Source organism: Heloderma suspectum, chromosome 1 (assembly GCF_057233095.1).
Source record: "Heloderma suspectum isolate Gila_16-S chromosome 1, 16-S_ref, whole genome shotgun sequence".
Lineage (NCBI taxonomy): Eukaryota > Metazoa > Chordata > Lepidosauria > Squamata > Helodermatidae > Heloderma > Heloderma suspectum.
In genome coordinates, this window is record NC_139458.1 from 378,535,449 (window position 1) to 378,551,317 (window position 15,869).

At 41.6% G+C, this 15,869-nt stretch overlaps 1 protein-coding gene across 9 annotated transcripts in view; it reads left to right on the top strand.

The window, feature by feature from the left end:
- The window catches only part of TTC27 (tetratricopeptide repeat domain 27), a 150,909-nt gene that overhangs the window by 111,214 nt on the left and 23,826 nt on the right, over positions 1 to 15,869 (top strand). For 7 of the 9 annotated variants that reach the window (XR_014786841.1, XM_084828391.1, XM_084828392.1 and 4 more), the window contains exons 17-19: positions 284 to 481; positions 9,599 to 9,710; positions 11,921 to 12,021. Coding sequence is in view for 7 of the 9 variants with exons in the window: in XM_084828391.1 (XP_084684517.1) it covers positions 284 to 481; positions 9,599 to 9,710; positions 11,921 to 12,021 (411 nt within the window). In the remaining 2 variants the exon portion in view is untranslated. Of the gene's footprint in view, positions 1 to 283; positions 482 to 9,598; positions 9,711 to 11,920; positions 14,244 to 15,869 lie in introns of those variants that run through there. The other 2 variants (XM_084828386.1, XR_014786842.1) reach the window with 2 other exon arrangements.

A 15,869-nucleotide genomic window follows, 5' to 3' on the forward strand; every position in this document is an offset into this window, starting at 1 on the left:
AATAGATGACAAAGTTATTACATAGTGTTTAGATTATATTACATTCTTCAAGACAACATAATTATCAACTGCATTCAGTGAAAATAATTTGCTGTTGTTGTCCTTAAAACAAGTCTAGCATCTCTTTGCATGTATGGATACATTAAATGTTTTAATGAATTCCACTCATTAATGCTTTTAACTCAAACTCCTACAAATTGAACCCATGTGTTGCAGATGCATAGTAAAATTCACTCAAGCTTTACAGTGTTCAATTACAACTACAACTTACCCTCTCTCGAAGGTGCTGAAGATACTGGTAAAAGTAGTGATGAATGGAGTGGCTGATCGTAATGGAGAGACAGCAACGGGATTAAAGGGAAAACTGCAGGCACTCTTTGGCAGAGTGACTTCTCGAGTTACAAATGATGGAGAAATCTGGAGACTATATGCAAGACTCTATGAGAATGGGCAGAGTGATAACCATGAAGATATAGAAAAGGTGAATCAGTAAAGGTATCAGCTGATACCTATAGACCGGTATTACAGTTGTGACACTTGCTTTCTCACAATTTGGTTTCTCCTATCCACGAAACATACTTTAATTGTATGAAGTTAAGCCAATTCCATTTTCCATCAGTATTTCTGTCTTTGACAACCTGATCTGCAAATCTTGCTTAAATTTAAAGATCAATAGAAAGAAGGTAAAGGCTGGGGTGGTGTGGGAAGGAGAATGTAGACTGTCTAGGTCAGTGGGGAGGCAACCTCCAGCCCAAGCTGGGGCCCAATCCAGCCTGATCAGAGAGATTGGAGATACACTTGGGGTTCCCCTGCACCACTTCCCACACCACTTGCGTCTTGACTGGGGTGCGAGCAGTGTGCGAAAGAGCCGCCCTTTCACTTTGCACTGGATCATAGTAGTTTGACTGAAAAACCCTTTTGCCCTGAGCACTGCTGCACTGCTGCATTAAGATAATGCTTCAGCTGCTGGAATTCCAGAAGAAAACTGAAGCATGTAAACGAGTTTACTAAAGACATATTGCTGGCACCAGCAAGCCCTGGTTAAGTCCCTTTCTCTGTGCAGAGGGAGAAAAAATATAATGGGTGGGGCTGGATGATGATGTGGGAGGGTGGGGTTTGGGGATTGAAGCCGCGCACCTCAACCAGTCCTCTGGTTTGGTGATCCGGTCACCAGACCAGAAGTGGTTGCCCTCCCCTGGTCTAGGTTGAGGCTTTGGAACAGGAAAGATTGACATCCAAAACCAAAATGAAATGTAGTATTATGGGGCTATACTTAAGCTGTTCCTTAAGACAGCATTTATTAATTTAAGAGACAATCCACTGAATGTTACCTCTATTTAATTATTTTTAATTCTGTTTTAGCCATATGTAGCTATCTTTGAATTGCATTCTATATGTTTAATATTCTATATATTCTATATATTTTCTATTTCTATATATTCTATATATTTTCATAATTCAGAAATTCTGTACTGCGGTGTTAAAGGTTTCTTTTAAGCAATATATCTTTAGTAAACTGATTTACATGGCTTAACTTTCTTTGGGAATTTCAATGGCTAAAGCATTATCTTTTAATGGCGCAGTGCTCAGAGGAAAAGAATGTTTTCAGTCATCAAACTGTTATGTTCTAGTGCAACCTAACAGTTGTACCACAGTATGGAATGACTTATTGAGCTGTTCTGCAAGGTCAGCCTGCTCCTTCAACACTATGTGCTGACACATAAATATTGCACTACAGGTGTAGCACTATCTGGTGGGAGTAAGTGTGGCATCACCCCCAAGAACATATGGAGAGTCTGGATTAAAACATATAGATGGTCTGTGAAGGGGGAGAGCAAGGGGAGAAATGACAGGCATATAGGGAAAAGCATCAAAGATAAGAGAAAGGAGGCTTGTGAATGTGCTGGGGGTCGGCTTAGCAGGATGTAGGAGATGAAAAGCAAAAATAACAAGGGTAGAAAAACTAGATAGGTAAGGAAGAACTGTGAGGGAGACGGACAAAATATTAGGAAGAAGAAAAAAACAAGATAAATGGATTTGTGCATTTCTGACTCTGCTGTTCTTTGCTTATTTATCAACTCTGTCTTGCAAGCCCATACTAGCTTTTTGTTGTTGTTTTGGTTTTGGGTTGTTGTTTTTTTTAAGTGATATCTTGTCCCCTTTCAACAACAAAATAAGTCTTCATTAAGTCATTGTCTTCCCACACCTTCTGCTAGGGGAGGCAGGTTTGGTAGCTTTATGTCCCCTGTCAATAGAAGCTGCTGGGAATTCTCATTGGCCCATTGCTAGCTACACTGGATATTCACAATCTGAGAAAGGCAAAATGACATTTTTTTCACCATCCTGGACTGTTTCCCTATATAATGTCAGGGTTCCTCCATCTTGACATGTAATAACAGAAGATAGTAAATAAAACACCATTTCTGAAACCAGTCTGAAATCTAGAAATGAAGTATATTCCCATTGTAACTTTGTCCTTCTTTAAGAGCATTTTCACATTATAAAAGTATTCTTGGGCCCAGTGAATGGATTTAGACCAGTTGAGGCTGCATCACTGCTGAAACTAAGCAGGTGCGAAACTGATCAGCCCTTTGGATGAGACCCCCATGAAAACCCCATGTAAGGCGGGAAATAAGAATAATACATATTCTTTTAAAAAATAAAAGTTTTCCTGCGTATGTTCCGTGTCAGCGACTACAACTCATTTTTGTATCCCTTCCTAAGTAAGTCATTAACTGGTGCAAGAACTGCTACAGTTTCAAAACATGCCAGTGATCTCACCTCATTGTTGCTACATGGTGGTTTTGCATTTAGTGATGTTTCCACATTCAGATACCCATGAAATTGTATCTGTGTTGGTGGATAGGGTTGGCAGATCTACAATGAACCTGGGAGTATATTATAAGGCCAATGCTTTTTGTGAATTCCCAATAGCACATTGTTTGGACCAAGAACAAGAAAGCCCACAAATTTGTGATGAAGTTTTAGAAAGAGTATTTTGACATTTGTGTAAGGAGAACACAGGGCTTACCGTGCGGTCACAACATGTGGCAGGCATTTGACCCTCCTAATCTGCAGTGAAAAATGTAGCACTCATTGTAGCAGAGTTAATACCCTGGAACTGAACCACTTTGAAATAGAGCACTTGTCCAGTACATATAAGTAGCATCGAGATGGGAATCCTAGCACGGACTAGTATGTTGAGTGTTCTGCAGTAGCACAAAGATCCTTCTGTCCTTGATCCCTGTGGAAAGATTTCCTCCAACCAAAGTGACCTTGAATAGAAGCTGTATTGTTTATCAGCATTCTGTCAGCGGGCCTCTGTCTCCCCACAGCATGAATTGCAATATATTTCTCCTACCAGCAGCTGCACTGTGACTGTCCTCTGTGTGTGTTTTGCTGTTGATGTTGCATTTTGGTTTAGTTGGTTGAGGTATTGTAGCAATTTACTCTCTAAGAAAGGAAAAAATGATAAAACAATGCAGTACCGCACCAAACATGCTGACAGCTCATATGAACCCTGAAGCACATCCATAGCATACACTTGCTTTCCTCCTATGGGTAAGTCCTCATCAGACCCCGAAAGTCACTCCACACACTCAGGTGAGCCTATCCTGTCTGGGCCACATGACTCCAAAGTAGCTTCTTTCCGTGATGGATGAACAGCTGAGGTTCCTACTTTCACTTTCCCTGATTTGAGTTAGATGAACAGTTGACCTGCCAGTGGTCATCCCGACCTGAGCTCCAGTCTCCCAGCCAACAAAACACGATGACCCACAGATAGGATAGTCAGTTCCAAATGTAAAAGTCTCCCCCAGCCTATTAGATATGAGAGAATCTGAAGAAAGCTTTAAAATGTGATAGTCACAAAAGCTTCTAAACTACTTGGAAACTTTGAAGAAAACCTTAACACCAAAACTACAGACCTGCCTAACGTTGATTGGAAATAACAGAAAATAGCGCACAGGCTTTTAAAAAGCAAGCATATATGTGTACAAAAAACATACAGAGCCCCGAAGTCAATGTACAGAATTCCAACACATCAAACCCTAAATCATGCACAATATTAACAGCACCCCCCAACATCCTAAAAATGGCCTTTAAATAGCTCTGGTTGCAATTTAATATTAAATTATAAGGATGGCTTCAGATTTGCACAGTCCAACTGTTTTTTTAACTAGAATTCCCTTGATCAACCCATGTGTGCTTAATGCATAAAGCAAGAGTGCATCTTCATGAGCACAAATCATCCATGTTAAGTCATCCTGAGAATATAATAAATGCCCCGCTTGATCAGATCAAGGTTGATCCAGTCCAGTATTTCTTTTCAAGAATCTCAGCAACCAGCAGTCACTAAATAGTGTCCTAAAACTCAGCCAGTAGTCCATCAGCTACCTTCTCTCCACAATGTATTAATTGTGTCTTAATAACTGAAAATGTTATTTGTACACACATTGTAATATAGCTTGCCTTGGGGCAGGGCTATATCTTAGAGAAGGCAGTCAGGTTTGGGGGGACGGGTTCTCTGTGCTTAAAGAGAATAATACAAGGACAATACGAAATAGACACTCTGAGTATCAGTTCTTACTGTTTTTATGTTATATAGAAAATTGGAAAGGCTACAAGCAAATATTTCATCTCTGTGGTGCAGCCAAGTTTATCTGATGCGCACTTCAGCTATTAAATCAAGGCAAGCTTTACGTGGCAGTTCTTCAAAAAGCTGCATAGTGTGTGTGAAAGAAGCATCAGACTCTGAATATAAAACTAACGTTTGCAGCTTTCAAAACATTTTAGAATATGGCAGTGGTTTCCCACCTCTCCTTTAGAATGTGTGTGTGTCTGTGTTTAAATGCTAACAATATGTATTATAAAGCCTTTCCTTTTTAGGAGCAGCATAACATGCACTATAAATAATCTAACTGTAACAAAGTATTTTCCTGGTATTCACCTCAGTTTCCTTTGCTTGCTTCTGGTTAAAGCCAGCAAGGTTGGATGCCATAGAACAAGTGGTTGGCAATATTGTTCACGTTTGCCAACTACAATGTTAGATATACGGAAAGAAAAGCATAGGCATTATGGTGAAAGGCTCAAGTTGGGAAATATTTTTAATTGTTTTATTTGTTTATGATATTTATATACTGTATGTTGCCCAGTAACAATGTTCTCTGGGTGGCACTCAATCCATATAATAGAAAATACACTAGTAACATAGAATAGCAAAATCAACAAATTTCAGTATAAAATTCATTGTTGGCAGTAGAGAAAATAAAACCAAACTATACTGATAAGTAAAAAAAAAAATCACAGCAGATAGAAATGGTGGATTAAGAAACACAACCTTAAGATCATGGTTTAAAAAGCCCTGTAAGAATGAAAAGTTATTTACGTGGTGCCAAAATGGCCATAACAAAGGCATCAGGCACACCTAGAAAAGGCATTCCACAACTGGGGTGCCACCGCTGAAAAGGCCTTCTCGCTGGTAGCTATCCCTCTCACTTCACAGACCAGTACTTCTGAAGAGGTTCTTAAGGTTCAGGAAGATACATGTAGTAGGTAACCTGGTAACAAGCCACTATGAGCTTTAAAAGTCAAAACCAGCACTTGAATTGGACTAGGAAACAGTCTGGGAGTCAGTGCAGATAAAGAAATACTAGCAGAACATGATTTAATTTCCCATTCTCCATTAACAGTCTTACGGCCCTATGTTGGGCTAAGTGAGGTTTCCAAACCAGTTTCAAAGGCAGTCCCCCATAAAACACATTGCAATAATCCAAACAGAAATTACCAGACCATGGGTAGCTGTGGCCAGGCTATATTTCTTCAGGTAGGGTCATAGTTGTTGTATCTGCTTATAAAAAAAGTACATTGTGACACAGAGACCACTTAAGCCTCTAGTGAAAATGCTAAATAGATAAGTACACCCAAACTGCAGACCTGACCCTTTAGTGGAAGCACAACACTTTCTGCGACTTATTGAACACCACTCACCTGGGTGGACCAACCATCCACTAACAACCATCTTCTCTGGATTGAGTCTCAGTTTGATAGTCCTCATACTGTCCATTACTGCTCCTGGGCATTGATTTAGGATGGCCATTGCCTCACCTGGATTTGATGAAAAAGAAATAGAAAGCTGGGTTCCATCTGCATAGTTGTGACATCTCAAACCAAGACTCCAGATGGCTTTTCCCTTTGGCTTTTCATAAATGTTAAACAGTATGTTTAATAACAGAACCCCAACACATAACTCCCAATGGGTTGAGTAGTGGTCCTCCAGCATTATCCTCTGGAATTAGCCACCCAAGTAGGAGCAAAACCACCAGTGGTGCCTTCAACACCCAGCTCAGGTAGCCTATCCAGAATGATTTTGTGGTCAGTAGTAGTATGAAAGTATCAAAGGCCACCAAGAGGTGCATGAGAATCAAGAGGGTCACACTCCCGCTGCTATTCTCTCGGTAAAGGTCATCCCACAGGCAACCAAGGCAGTGTCTCTCCCAAAGAAAACTTGAAATCTGATTGAAATAGACGTAGAAAATCAGCTTCATCCAAGAATATCTGGAGTTGACTTTCCACCACTTTCTTGAGCACCTTGCCCAGGAAGGGGATGTTAGCCACTGGCCTATAATTGTGCACATCTTCTGGGTCCAGGCTAATTTCTTCTCGCATCAAATAATAGTTTTTTAAAAAAATTGGGACCATTCCCTCTCTCTCTCTCTGTCCTTCTCTCAAAGGCATTTACAATCTCCTGGATCCAATCAGATATTGCTTCCATGCTAGATTTAATAAGCCATGAAGAGCAAGGGTTAAGCATAATAAGTGGTTGGCCAGTCTCAATCAAGCATCTTGTGCACATCCTCAGGCCTTAGCAAATGAAAATCATGCAATAAAACTGGATGAGACGTCACTCTGGACACCTCCACTAATGACATTGCTGTAGCTGTGGAGTCCAAGTCATGGCAGATTTGAGCGACTTTGGCCTCAAAGTGCTTCGCAAACGCGTCACAGCACGCTGCTAAAGGTTCCACCAAATCTCTCCCTGGGCCATATTGCAAAAGGCCCTGAACTACTCAGAATGCTCCACTGGACGATGCTGGAAGGATGCAGTAGTGATGGAGAAAAAAATGCTTCTTTGCCACCAGCATCATCACAGGCTAGGCTCAATAAGTAGCTCTGACTTGTGTTTGTTCATGCTCATCGTAAGTCTTCATCGACGTACATCTCAGCCATCTTCCAGATTGCTTAATTTTAGTAACACAACTCTGTTGCTTCTCTTTCTTATTTTTTATTCTCTCAACTCATTCCATGCCGCTGTTAATCTACACGCAGTTCCCTGCCTGCAGTTCATTGCTCTTCTCAACACAGAGGCATGCCAACCAGCCTCCCCCTCCCCCAAATGAAATCCTCTGTGATGATTTGCAAAGGCAGGAATCCACTTTCCATTCTAATTAACATTTCCCAAGAATCAAAGCCATGTTTCATGTTATATTCCTCAGCTCAAGAAGCACCTGTAACCTTTTGAAGTATTAACTAACAAATAAGACCATCAAGACAGAAAAACATCGGAGTGGTACACGTCCAGTAAATGCCATTGACTGTGATTCTCTGATGTCAAATGGATGTTATAGTGCAAAACCAGTTCAATTTTCAAATGGACGTTAGAGTACAAAACCAGTTCAGTGCTAGACTGGAAGTGCTGATAACGACTGTGGTGGTTTCTAGTGACTTACTTTTTATGTTTGTCATAACAATAGAGGGGGTGGGGAAGGGTAAAGTCACACACAGTCACATTCCTGGTTGTCATTTACAGTCTAAAATTGAACATATTTATTTATTTAATAGATTTATATATCTCTTAACTGTTTACCAGAAAATTAAAAGCATTAAAATACATCATAATATGAATTAACATACAATTTGCACTCTTCCAATGCAAAGAAATGGGCTCTCACTATAGAAAATATTTTCTCCCCAATATTTCCTGTGTTGCAAGATCCAGAGAAATCTGTCAGAAATCTGTCGTGTTGGAAGGTGTCAATACAGGTGTGGTATTTATCTTGATTGTTTCTGATATTTATGAGCTATTTTTCTTTCACAAAGGACCCCAACCTGATAGTAACGCCATAGAAACTGTCAACCAATTGATACTCAAATTGTGCACAGATAAAAACATCAAAACATGATAAAACAATATAAACCAGCAACAGACATTAACAAGTACAAATGTCTGACAGATATTAACGTCTTAAAACTCCAAAGCAAAGTTCTTCTCTTTGAGAAGGTTTTACATCATTGCAGCAGTATAACAGCGAATGTTCTTCTCCTGGCAGTTGTCACAGAGTAGACTTACTTAAAAGATGGCAGGAGCAGCAGGGTCCCCTCCGCAGATGTTAATTAGATGGGGGATTTACGTGGGATAAGTAAGGTATGCTTGACTTGGCCGGGGAGAGTGTGTAAAAAAAGACCACATGGAAGCAAGTCTAGAAACAAACCGAAACTGGTAAACTGAAAAGGCTGCCACAGAGAAGAAGGCCAGGATCTCTTCTCAATCATCCCAGAGTGCAGAACACAAAATAATGGGCTCAAGTTACAGGAAGCCAGATTCCAGCTGAACATCAGGAAAAACTTTCTGACTGTTAGAGCAGTACAACAATGGAACCAATGACCTAGGGAGGTGGTGGGCTCTCCCACACTAGAGGCCTTCAAGATGAAGCTGGACAGCCGCTTGTCAAGGATGCTCTGACTCGGATTCCTGCACTTGAGCAGGGGCTTGGACTCGATGGTCTTGTAGGCCCCTTCCAACTCTACTATTCTATGATTCTATGGTACTCGGTGATTTGAAATGGTCCTAGGATTGTATGCACTCACTATCTAGCTCCAGATGGAAAACAAGCAGCCCTACCTTTTGGAACAGCTGTAGCTTCCAATCAAAACAGATTTAAGTCTCATTGGAGTTTGTGGGAAAATTAAGCACATTCTTGCATTTCTTCCATTAAGGGATTTCAGTGCTTAAGCCTTTTGTAAATGATTTTGTTGAAAGTAAAATTTAGATTTAGAAAGGAGTTTATTTTAATTTTTTGCTTTGCTTCATTTGCTTCTGCTTAGTTTTGGGATAATTGGCAGTTGCTTTTTGTTTTCTCCAGTTCTCAGACTGTGTGTCTTATTTTTCTTTCCACGTTGAGCAACTGATATAGAATAAAACTGCCATCTTAGTCCTTGTATACATTTGAGCAATTTATTGAGGTTTGCATTCCTTAGATGCATAACAGCTCAAAATATTAAAATACAAGTGTTTTCCTGCTTTCATATGCATTTAATCATGGTGACCTAGCAAAATATGGGTCACATCCATCAGTCTAGACAGTTTTTTTTAAAGGTAAAAAATGGTCTCTTAAACACGTGTTACTTATATGTCTGTCATACTTGAGAGACAATAACAGCAAAAAACATCTGTGCTACAGCTGTAGGGAAGGAAACTATCCTAAGATTGAGGAACTAGCATATTACCAATCATTCCCCTTTTTAGAGGGTGACTTTGCGTATACACATAGCACCAAACTTGAGATTATCTTCTAAGTTCAATTTCATTCTGTCTTTGCAGGCACTACAGTATCTCACCAAAGCACACAAATGTGAAATCCAATCAAGAGATTGGGACAAAGATGTTTTCTCTTTTAAGGAGGTAGCAAAAGGTGCTCTAGAGCTTGCACATGGTATGTTCTTCATGAAATTTTGAAATAAATCACTGTTGGTTACTTATGTAAGAAGGTCATTTACCAGAAAAACAAATTACGAGTATAGCCTGCTATACACACTGATATAATCCACAAATTCTTTAATTCTTTAGAAAGAGGCCTGCTGTGAGTAAAGAGTAGTGAGAAGGTAGAAATTAAAAGTGACTTGTAACTTCTACATGTTGAGATTATGGAGAAAGCAGCATTCACACAGAAGTTCTGGAAGCCTCTCTCTCATTATTGGAAACTAAAGTTCTATTGAGGAGGAATGGATGAAAAATGTTTTTCTTCCAAGTTCCCTACAAACAATACTCCACCAACCCAAAAGACTGCACTGAATGCCTTTCTTTGTAGATAGGCCTTCCGTGCTTTCTGGACTTGGCTGAGCTTCATGGCCCAATATTATAAGGTTTACATACACACATTTATCTTGATGGCAAATGGAGGAATATGTGGTGGTGCCTCCTCAAAATGGAATATTCATGTTATTAAAATGAGCTGCCCTTTGGAGTAGTTTGTTCAGATCTTTCTAAAAGCTGATTATTTTCTCTACCATTGTGGCTTGTCAGGAAATGAGTAGCTTAAAGTACTGGTAACTGACTTGTCCAGCTGAAAAAGAGTTGTGCCGTTGTAATTAAGGGGAGGATTGAAAACTGAAACCTAGTGTGGACACAGAGCTAGAGTTTGGCATATGTGCTCATGGTTGAAATTGCATGCTCAGTCATAGATTTAAAACTACATGATTTTGTCAAGTACTGAGTCTTAGCAGTAGTTCTACATCTCATTTGGAAAAGGGGTGGGGAACCATTAATTTACAAAGTTGTTCTGTACTAAGGAACAAACTAGATGTTATGATAAATGAATGGCTGACGCTGATATTGGGTGCAGCATCTCTGGTTCCCCCTTTCCCTGTCCATAAGGTTGAGTAGAAGTTAACCTCATACTGTGATATTCCAGTGTTCCACATTTCACTACCTCACTGTTAGAAACCAATGATGTGCAGTAGTTGTGCAGAAATACAGGGTGTCATAACATGAGGTAAGTTGTACTACTAGTTATGAAGCAAAAGGGGGAAGCTAGACGTTTGGGTCTGGCAGCCATGTCCTTGAGGGTACAAATCACTTAAACAAGTATTTCATTCACATACAGCATGCGATCACTCCTTCTAAATGTTCTGAGAGAGAGAGAGAGAGAGAGAGAGAATGAATCTTTAGAGATCAAAAATCCTAAAGGTGGGGGAAAACTCCAGAACAGCCTCATGAAGACCATGGCCATGGAATGCTTGCTAACTGACTAGGAGGGAAAAAACCTGAAAACCAGGTGGGAGGGGGAACGGAACGGAGAATTATGGAGGAGGGCTTGGCTGATTGAATGAATCCAGTGAGCAGGAGCCACATTTTGCCACATTTTGTTGCAGGCCACTTGTCCTATATACTAACTATGGGTTAGATCTGACCCTCACACAAGCAGTAGTCCGTTTGTGCGATGGGATTTCTCCATCCCCTCCTCCCCCCTGCAGCCCCCTGCACATCCCCAAATCTGTTCCAGCGGGGCAGGGGAAATCCACCCCACCAGACAATTCCCTTCTGCTGGTGGAACAACACAATTGGATACAACCCAGGAAACTCATTTTTCGAGCGTCCATCTTTATGTAGCCAAAATGACACCATCCACACGCAAGGATATTGTGGAAGAGAGTATAACTGACTGGCTGGGATTCTGAACAGGAACACTCCACACTGCAACATTTTGTTGCACGTCCCTCTTGATGTCTATATTTCTGAAATATAGAGAACAGATTGCGGTGTGTCAGTGACTTAGACTGCAATCTTGGGTATGATCACAGAGCCATGTGTGTGCTTTTAATTACAAGTAAAACGTAGTCTGCATTCCTATGCACTTGTCATTGGAATAAGTCCCAGTGAGGCTTACTTCTGAGTAAACATGTGCATGATCGATTTTTTTGCCAGGAACAAAAATAATGTTGTGTGATGTCAGTAGTTTCTTTTACGAAGAAAAATAGCTGGCCATTGCCATTTGTTTAAACATTTGTATTGATGCTCCTCTTAAGGACCTGGATCAGCAAGGTTTTTTTCCTCCTGAAGAGAACTGACTGAAAGCTAAGGAGTCATTTATAGCCACCATGCTAATAACTGCCAAACCTTTGTTTTGCCTTTTTAAACTTGCAGTCTCAGTGAAGTGCAGCAAAACCAAGTCTAATTACCAAGAAGCATTGCAAATACTCTCTTCAGCTCGACTCAACTTGCGTGGTTTGGCAGCCAAAGCAAAGGTGAGGATGAGATGGGCATCACTAACGGGAATTGTCTTTGTAACAGAGATGCCATCTGGGGTCAGTATGGAGGTTTGTGTGGCATCATTGATGTTCTGTAGAATTGTTACTTGCATTGTACTTTAACACTTCATAGAATAGTAGGATTGGAAGGGACCTATATGACCATCGAGTCCAACCCCCTGCCCAATGCAGGAATCTTAAGTCAGAGCATCCCTGACAGATGGCTGTCCACCTTCATCTTGAACACTTCCAGATTGGGAGCGCCCACTGCCTCCCTAGGTATTGGTTCCGTTGTCAAATTGATCTAACAGTCAGGAGGTTTTTCCTGATGTTCAGCTGGAATCTGGCTTCTTGTACCTAGAGCCCAGTATTCCTTGTCCTACATTGTGGGATAATCGAGAAGAGATCCTAGCCTTCCTCTCTGTGACAACCTTTCAAGTACTTGAAGAGCGCTATCATATCTCCCCTCAGTCTTCTCAAGGCTAAACATGCCCAATTCTTTCAGTCTCTCCTCATAGGGCTTTGTTTCCAGTCCCCTGATCATTGTTGTTGCCCTCCTCTGAACCCTCTCCAGTTTGTCTGCATCCTTCTTAAAGTGTGGTTACCAGAACTGGACACAGTACTCCAGATGCGGCCTAACCAATGCTGAGTAGAGGGGAACTAGTACTTCCTGGGATTTGGAAGCTATGCTTTTATTAATGCAGCCCCAAATAGCATTTGCCTTTTTTGCAGCCACATCACCTTGTTGGCTCATATTCAGCTTGTGATCTACAACAATTCCAAGATCCTTCTCGCGTGTAGTATTGTTAAGCCAAGTATCCCCCATCTTGTAACTGTGCATATGGTTTCTTTTTCCTAGGCGCAGAACTTGGCATTTATCCCTGTTAAACTTCATTCTGTTGTTTTCAGCCCAGCACTATCAAGATCGCTTTGAATTTTGTTTCTGTCTTCGAGGTATTAGCTATCCCACCCAATTTTGTGTCATCTACAGATCTGATCAGCATTCCCTGCACCTCCTCCTCCAAGTCATTAATAAAACATGTTGAAGGACACTGGGCCCAGGACTGAGCCCTGCGGTACCCCACTTGTTACCTCTCCCCAGTTTGAGAAGATCCCATTGAGAAGCACTCTTTGAGTCCGATTCTGTAGCCAACTGTGGATCCACCGGATCATTGTTTCATCTAGCCACTTTTAGCTAGTTTGCTAATCAGGATATCATGGGGCCCTTTGTCGAAAGCTTTGCTGAAGTCGAGGTATATGATGTCCACAGCATTCCCACAGTCCACAAGGGAGGTTACCTGATCAAAAAATGAGATCAGATTAGTCTGGCAGGATTTGTTCTTGACAAATCCATGTTGGCTTCGAGTAATCACTGCATTGTTTTCAAGGTGCTTACAGATGGATTGCTTTAGAATCTGCTCCAGAATTTCCCTAGGGATTGACGTCAGACTGACTGGTCTGTAGTTCCCTGATTCCTCCTTTTTGCTCCTTTTGAAGATAGGGACAACATTATCCCTCCTCCAGTCATCTGGCATGTCACCCATCCTTCCATGATTTCTCAAAGATAATAGGCAGTGGTTCTGAGAGTTCTTCTGCCAGTTCCTTTATTACTCTAGGATGCAGTTCATCTGGCCCTGGAGATTTGAACTCATTCAAAGTAATTAGGTGTTCCTTGACCAGATGCCTATCAATCTGAAGCTGCAATCCTGCCTCTTCAGCCTGTACTTTACCTTTGCCAGGGGGGTCATAGATCTTCTTTTGGGAGAAGACTGAGCCAAAGTAGGAATTGAGTACTTCTGCCCTTTCTTTGTCATCTGTTATCATTTTGCCATCCTCATTGAATAGCTGAACCACCATTTCTTTCCTCTGCCTTTTACTATGCATGTATCTGAAGAAAGCCTTTTGGTTGCTTTTAGCATTCCTCACTAATCTCAGCTTTTTCGCAGATTAGGCTTAAATTCTCACTGAAAGAAGTTATAATGGGAAGGAGCAGGAGTAGATACTTTTTATACCTACTCCTTTTTTGTGTGTTCATTTATGAGAACCTTACCAGATTCAGTGGTTACAATACCCCTATAATCTCTCTCTGAGGAGCACGGTAACTATTACATCTCTAAAAAGCAACTCTCTGTGGCATTCTCTGCCAGTGTTATGGTCATAACACAGTAACTGAGGCTTTGTTTACAAAAAAAAAAAAAAAGTTACTGGAGAACCCCTGGTATTGCTTCTGCAGGGCATCACTAAACATGATCTTGCACGAGTGACAAAGAGGAAGAGGTGTAAAATCATGTGAACAACAGTACAGAAGGAAGGCCACCCTGAAAAACTGCTACAGAATTGTCCTGTACTATTCTCCTGTCAAAGCCAGGAAGGCAGATAACAAGCAGAAATGCCCTATCTTTGGGACTGGGTGTTTAGGTTCTCATGCAGCTCCCATAATCCCCAGACAGCTCTGTGCCTTCATACAAGCTCGCATAGGACTTTGGCTGAGAACTCACAAAAAAAGATAGAGGAAGCTCTGAGTTAGACTTCTTCCTTCCTCTCCAGCTTTCCTCGCTCTGGGTAGCCAGAAACTGCTAAAAAGATACATGACGGGAAGCTGACACAAAGGAGCGGTCTTCCTTCCTCTCCGCCCCCCACCCCAAAATGAGCCATTCTGGCTCTGCTGTCCTTGCCAAAAACTGGACTGTGAGCTGGTAGTACAAGAAGTAACGCTGTGTTTCCCTTTCAGAGGTCACGAGGGCAGCATTATTACATTTCTTGTTCATGTTTTCCCATCTATGAATTAAAGGGTTGGCTATTCCGTACATCCCACTCCTTCATTTTCATCAATCTAATATTATACCGTGTACCCATAAGCAACAGACACAAGCAACCTGCAGTGTAGCGTTGCAGTGCTAGGGAAATCACACATGGACCTGGGAGCAGATTGTGCTCCTGCCTGCCAAACAAGAGAGGAAGAGGTGACTGAGATGGCCTGATTCTCATCGTGCTCTTGGTACATTGGGAGCTACGTTTTCCATGACTTTGAAAACCCCAGCATGTACGGTACAGGCTGTAGCCGAAATAGGATTAGGCCACTCCTGCTGCAAAGTTATCAAAGGTGGGGGAGAGACTAATCCCCACTATTCAGGCTTGACCCTACTTGGATTTATAGGTCCTAGTGCATGCCAGTGGCATCATTTTGTCTACCTGTTGTTGTTCAGTCGTTCAGTCGTGTCCGACTCTTCGTGACCCCATGGACCATAGCACGCCAGGCCTTCCTGTCCTGCGCTCTTTCCCGGAGCGTGCTCAAGTTCATACTCATTGCATCCGTGATGCTATCTAGCCATCTCATCCTCTGCCGTCCCCTTCTCCTTTTGCCTTCAGTCTTTCCCAGCATCAGGGTCTTTTCCAGGGAGTTTTCTCTTCGCATTAGGTGGCCAAAATATTGGAGCTTCAGCTTCATTATCTGTCCTTCCAATGAGCACTCAGGGTTGATTTCCTTTAGGATGGACTGATTTGACCTCCTTGCAGTCCAGGGGACTCGTAAGAGTCTTCTCCAGCACCACAGTTCGAAAGCATCAATTCTTCGGCACTCAGCCTTCCTTATAGTCCAGCTCTCACAGCCATACATTACTACTGGGAAAACCATAGCTTTGATTAGACGGACCTTTGTCGGCAAGGAGATGTCTCTGCTTCTTACTATGCTGTCTAGGTTTGCCATAGCTTTCCTCCCAAGGAGCAAGTGTCTTTTAATTTCATGGCTACAGTCACCGTCTGCGGTGATCTTGGAGCCCAAGAAAGTAAAATCTGTCACTGCTTCCATTTCTTCCCCTTCTATATGCCAGGAAGTGATAGGGCCA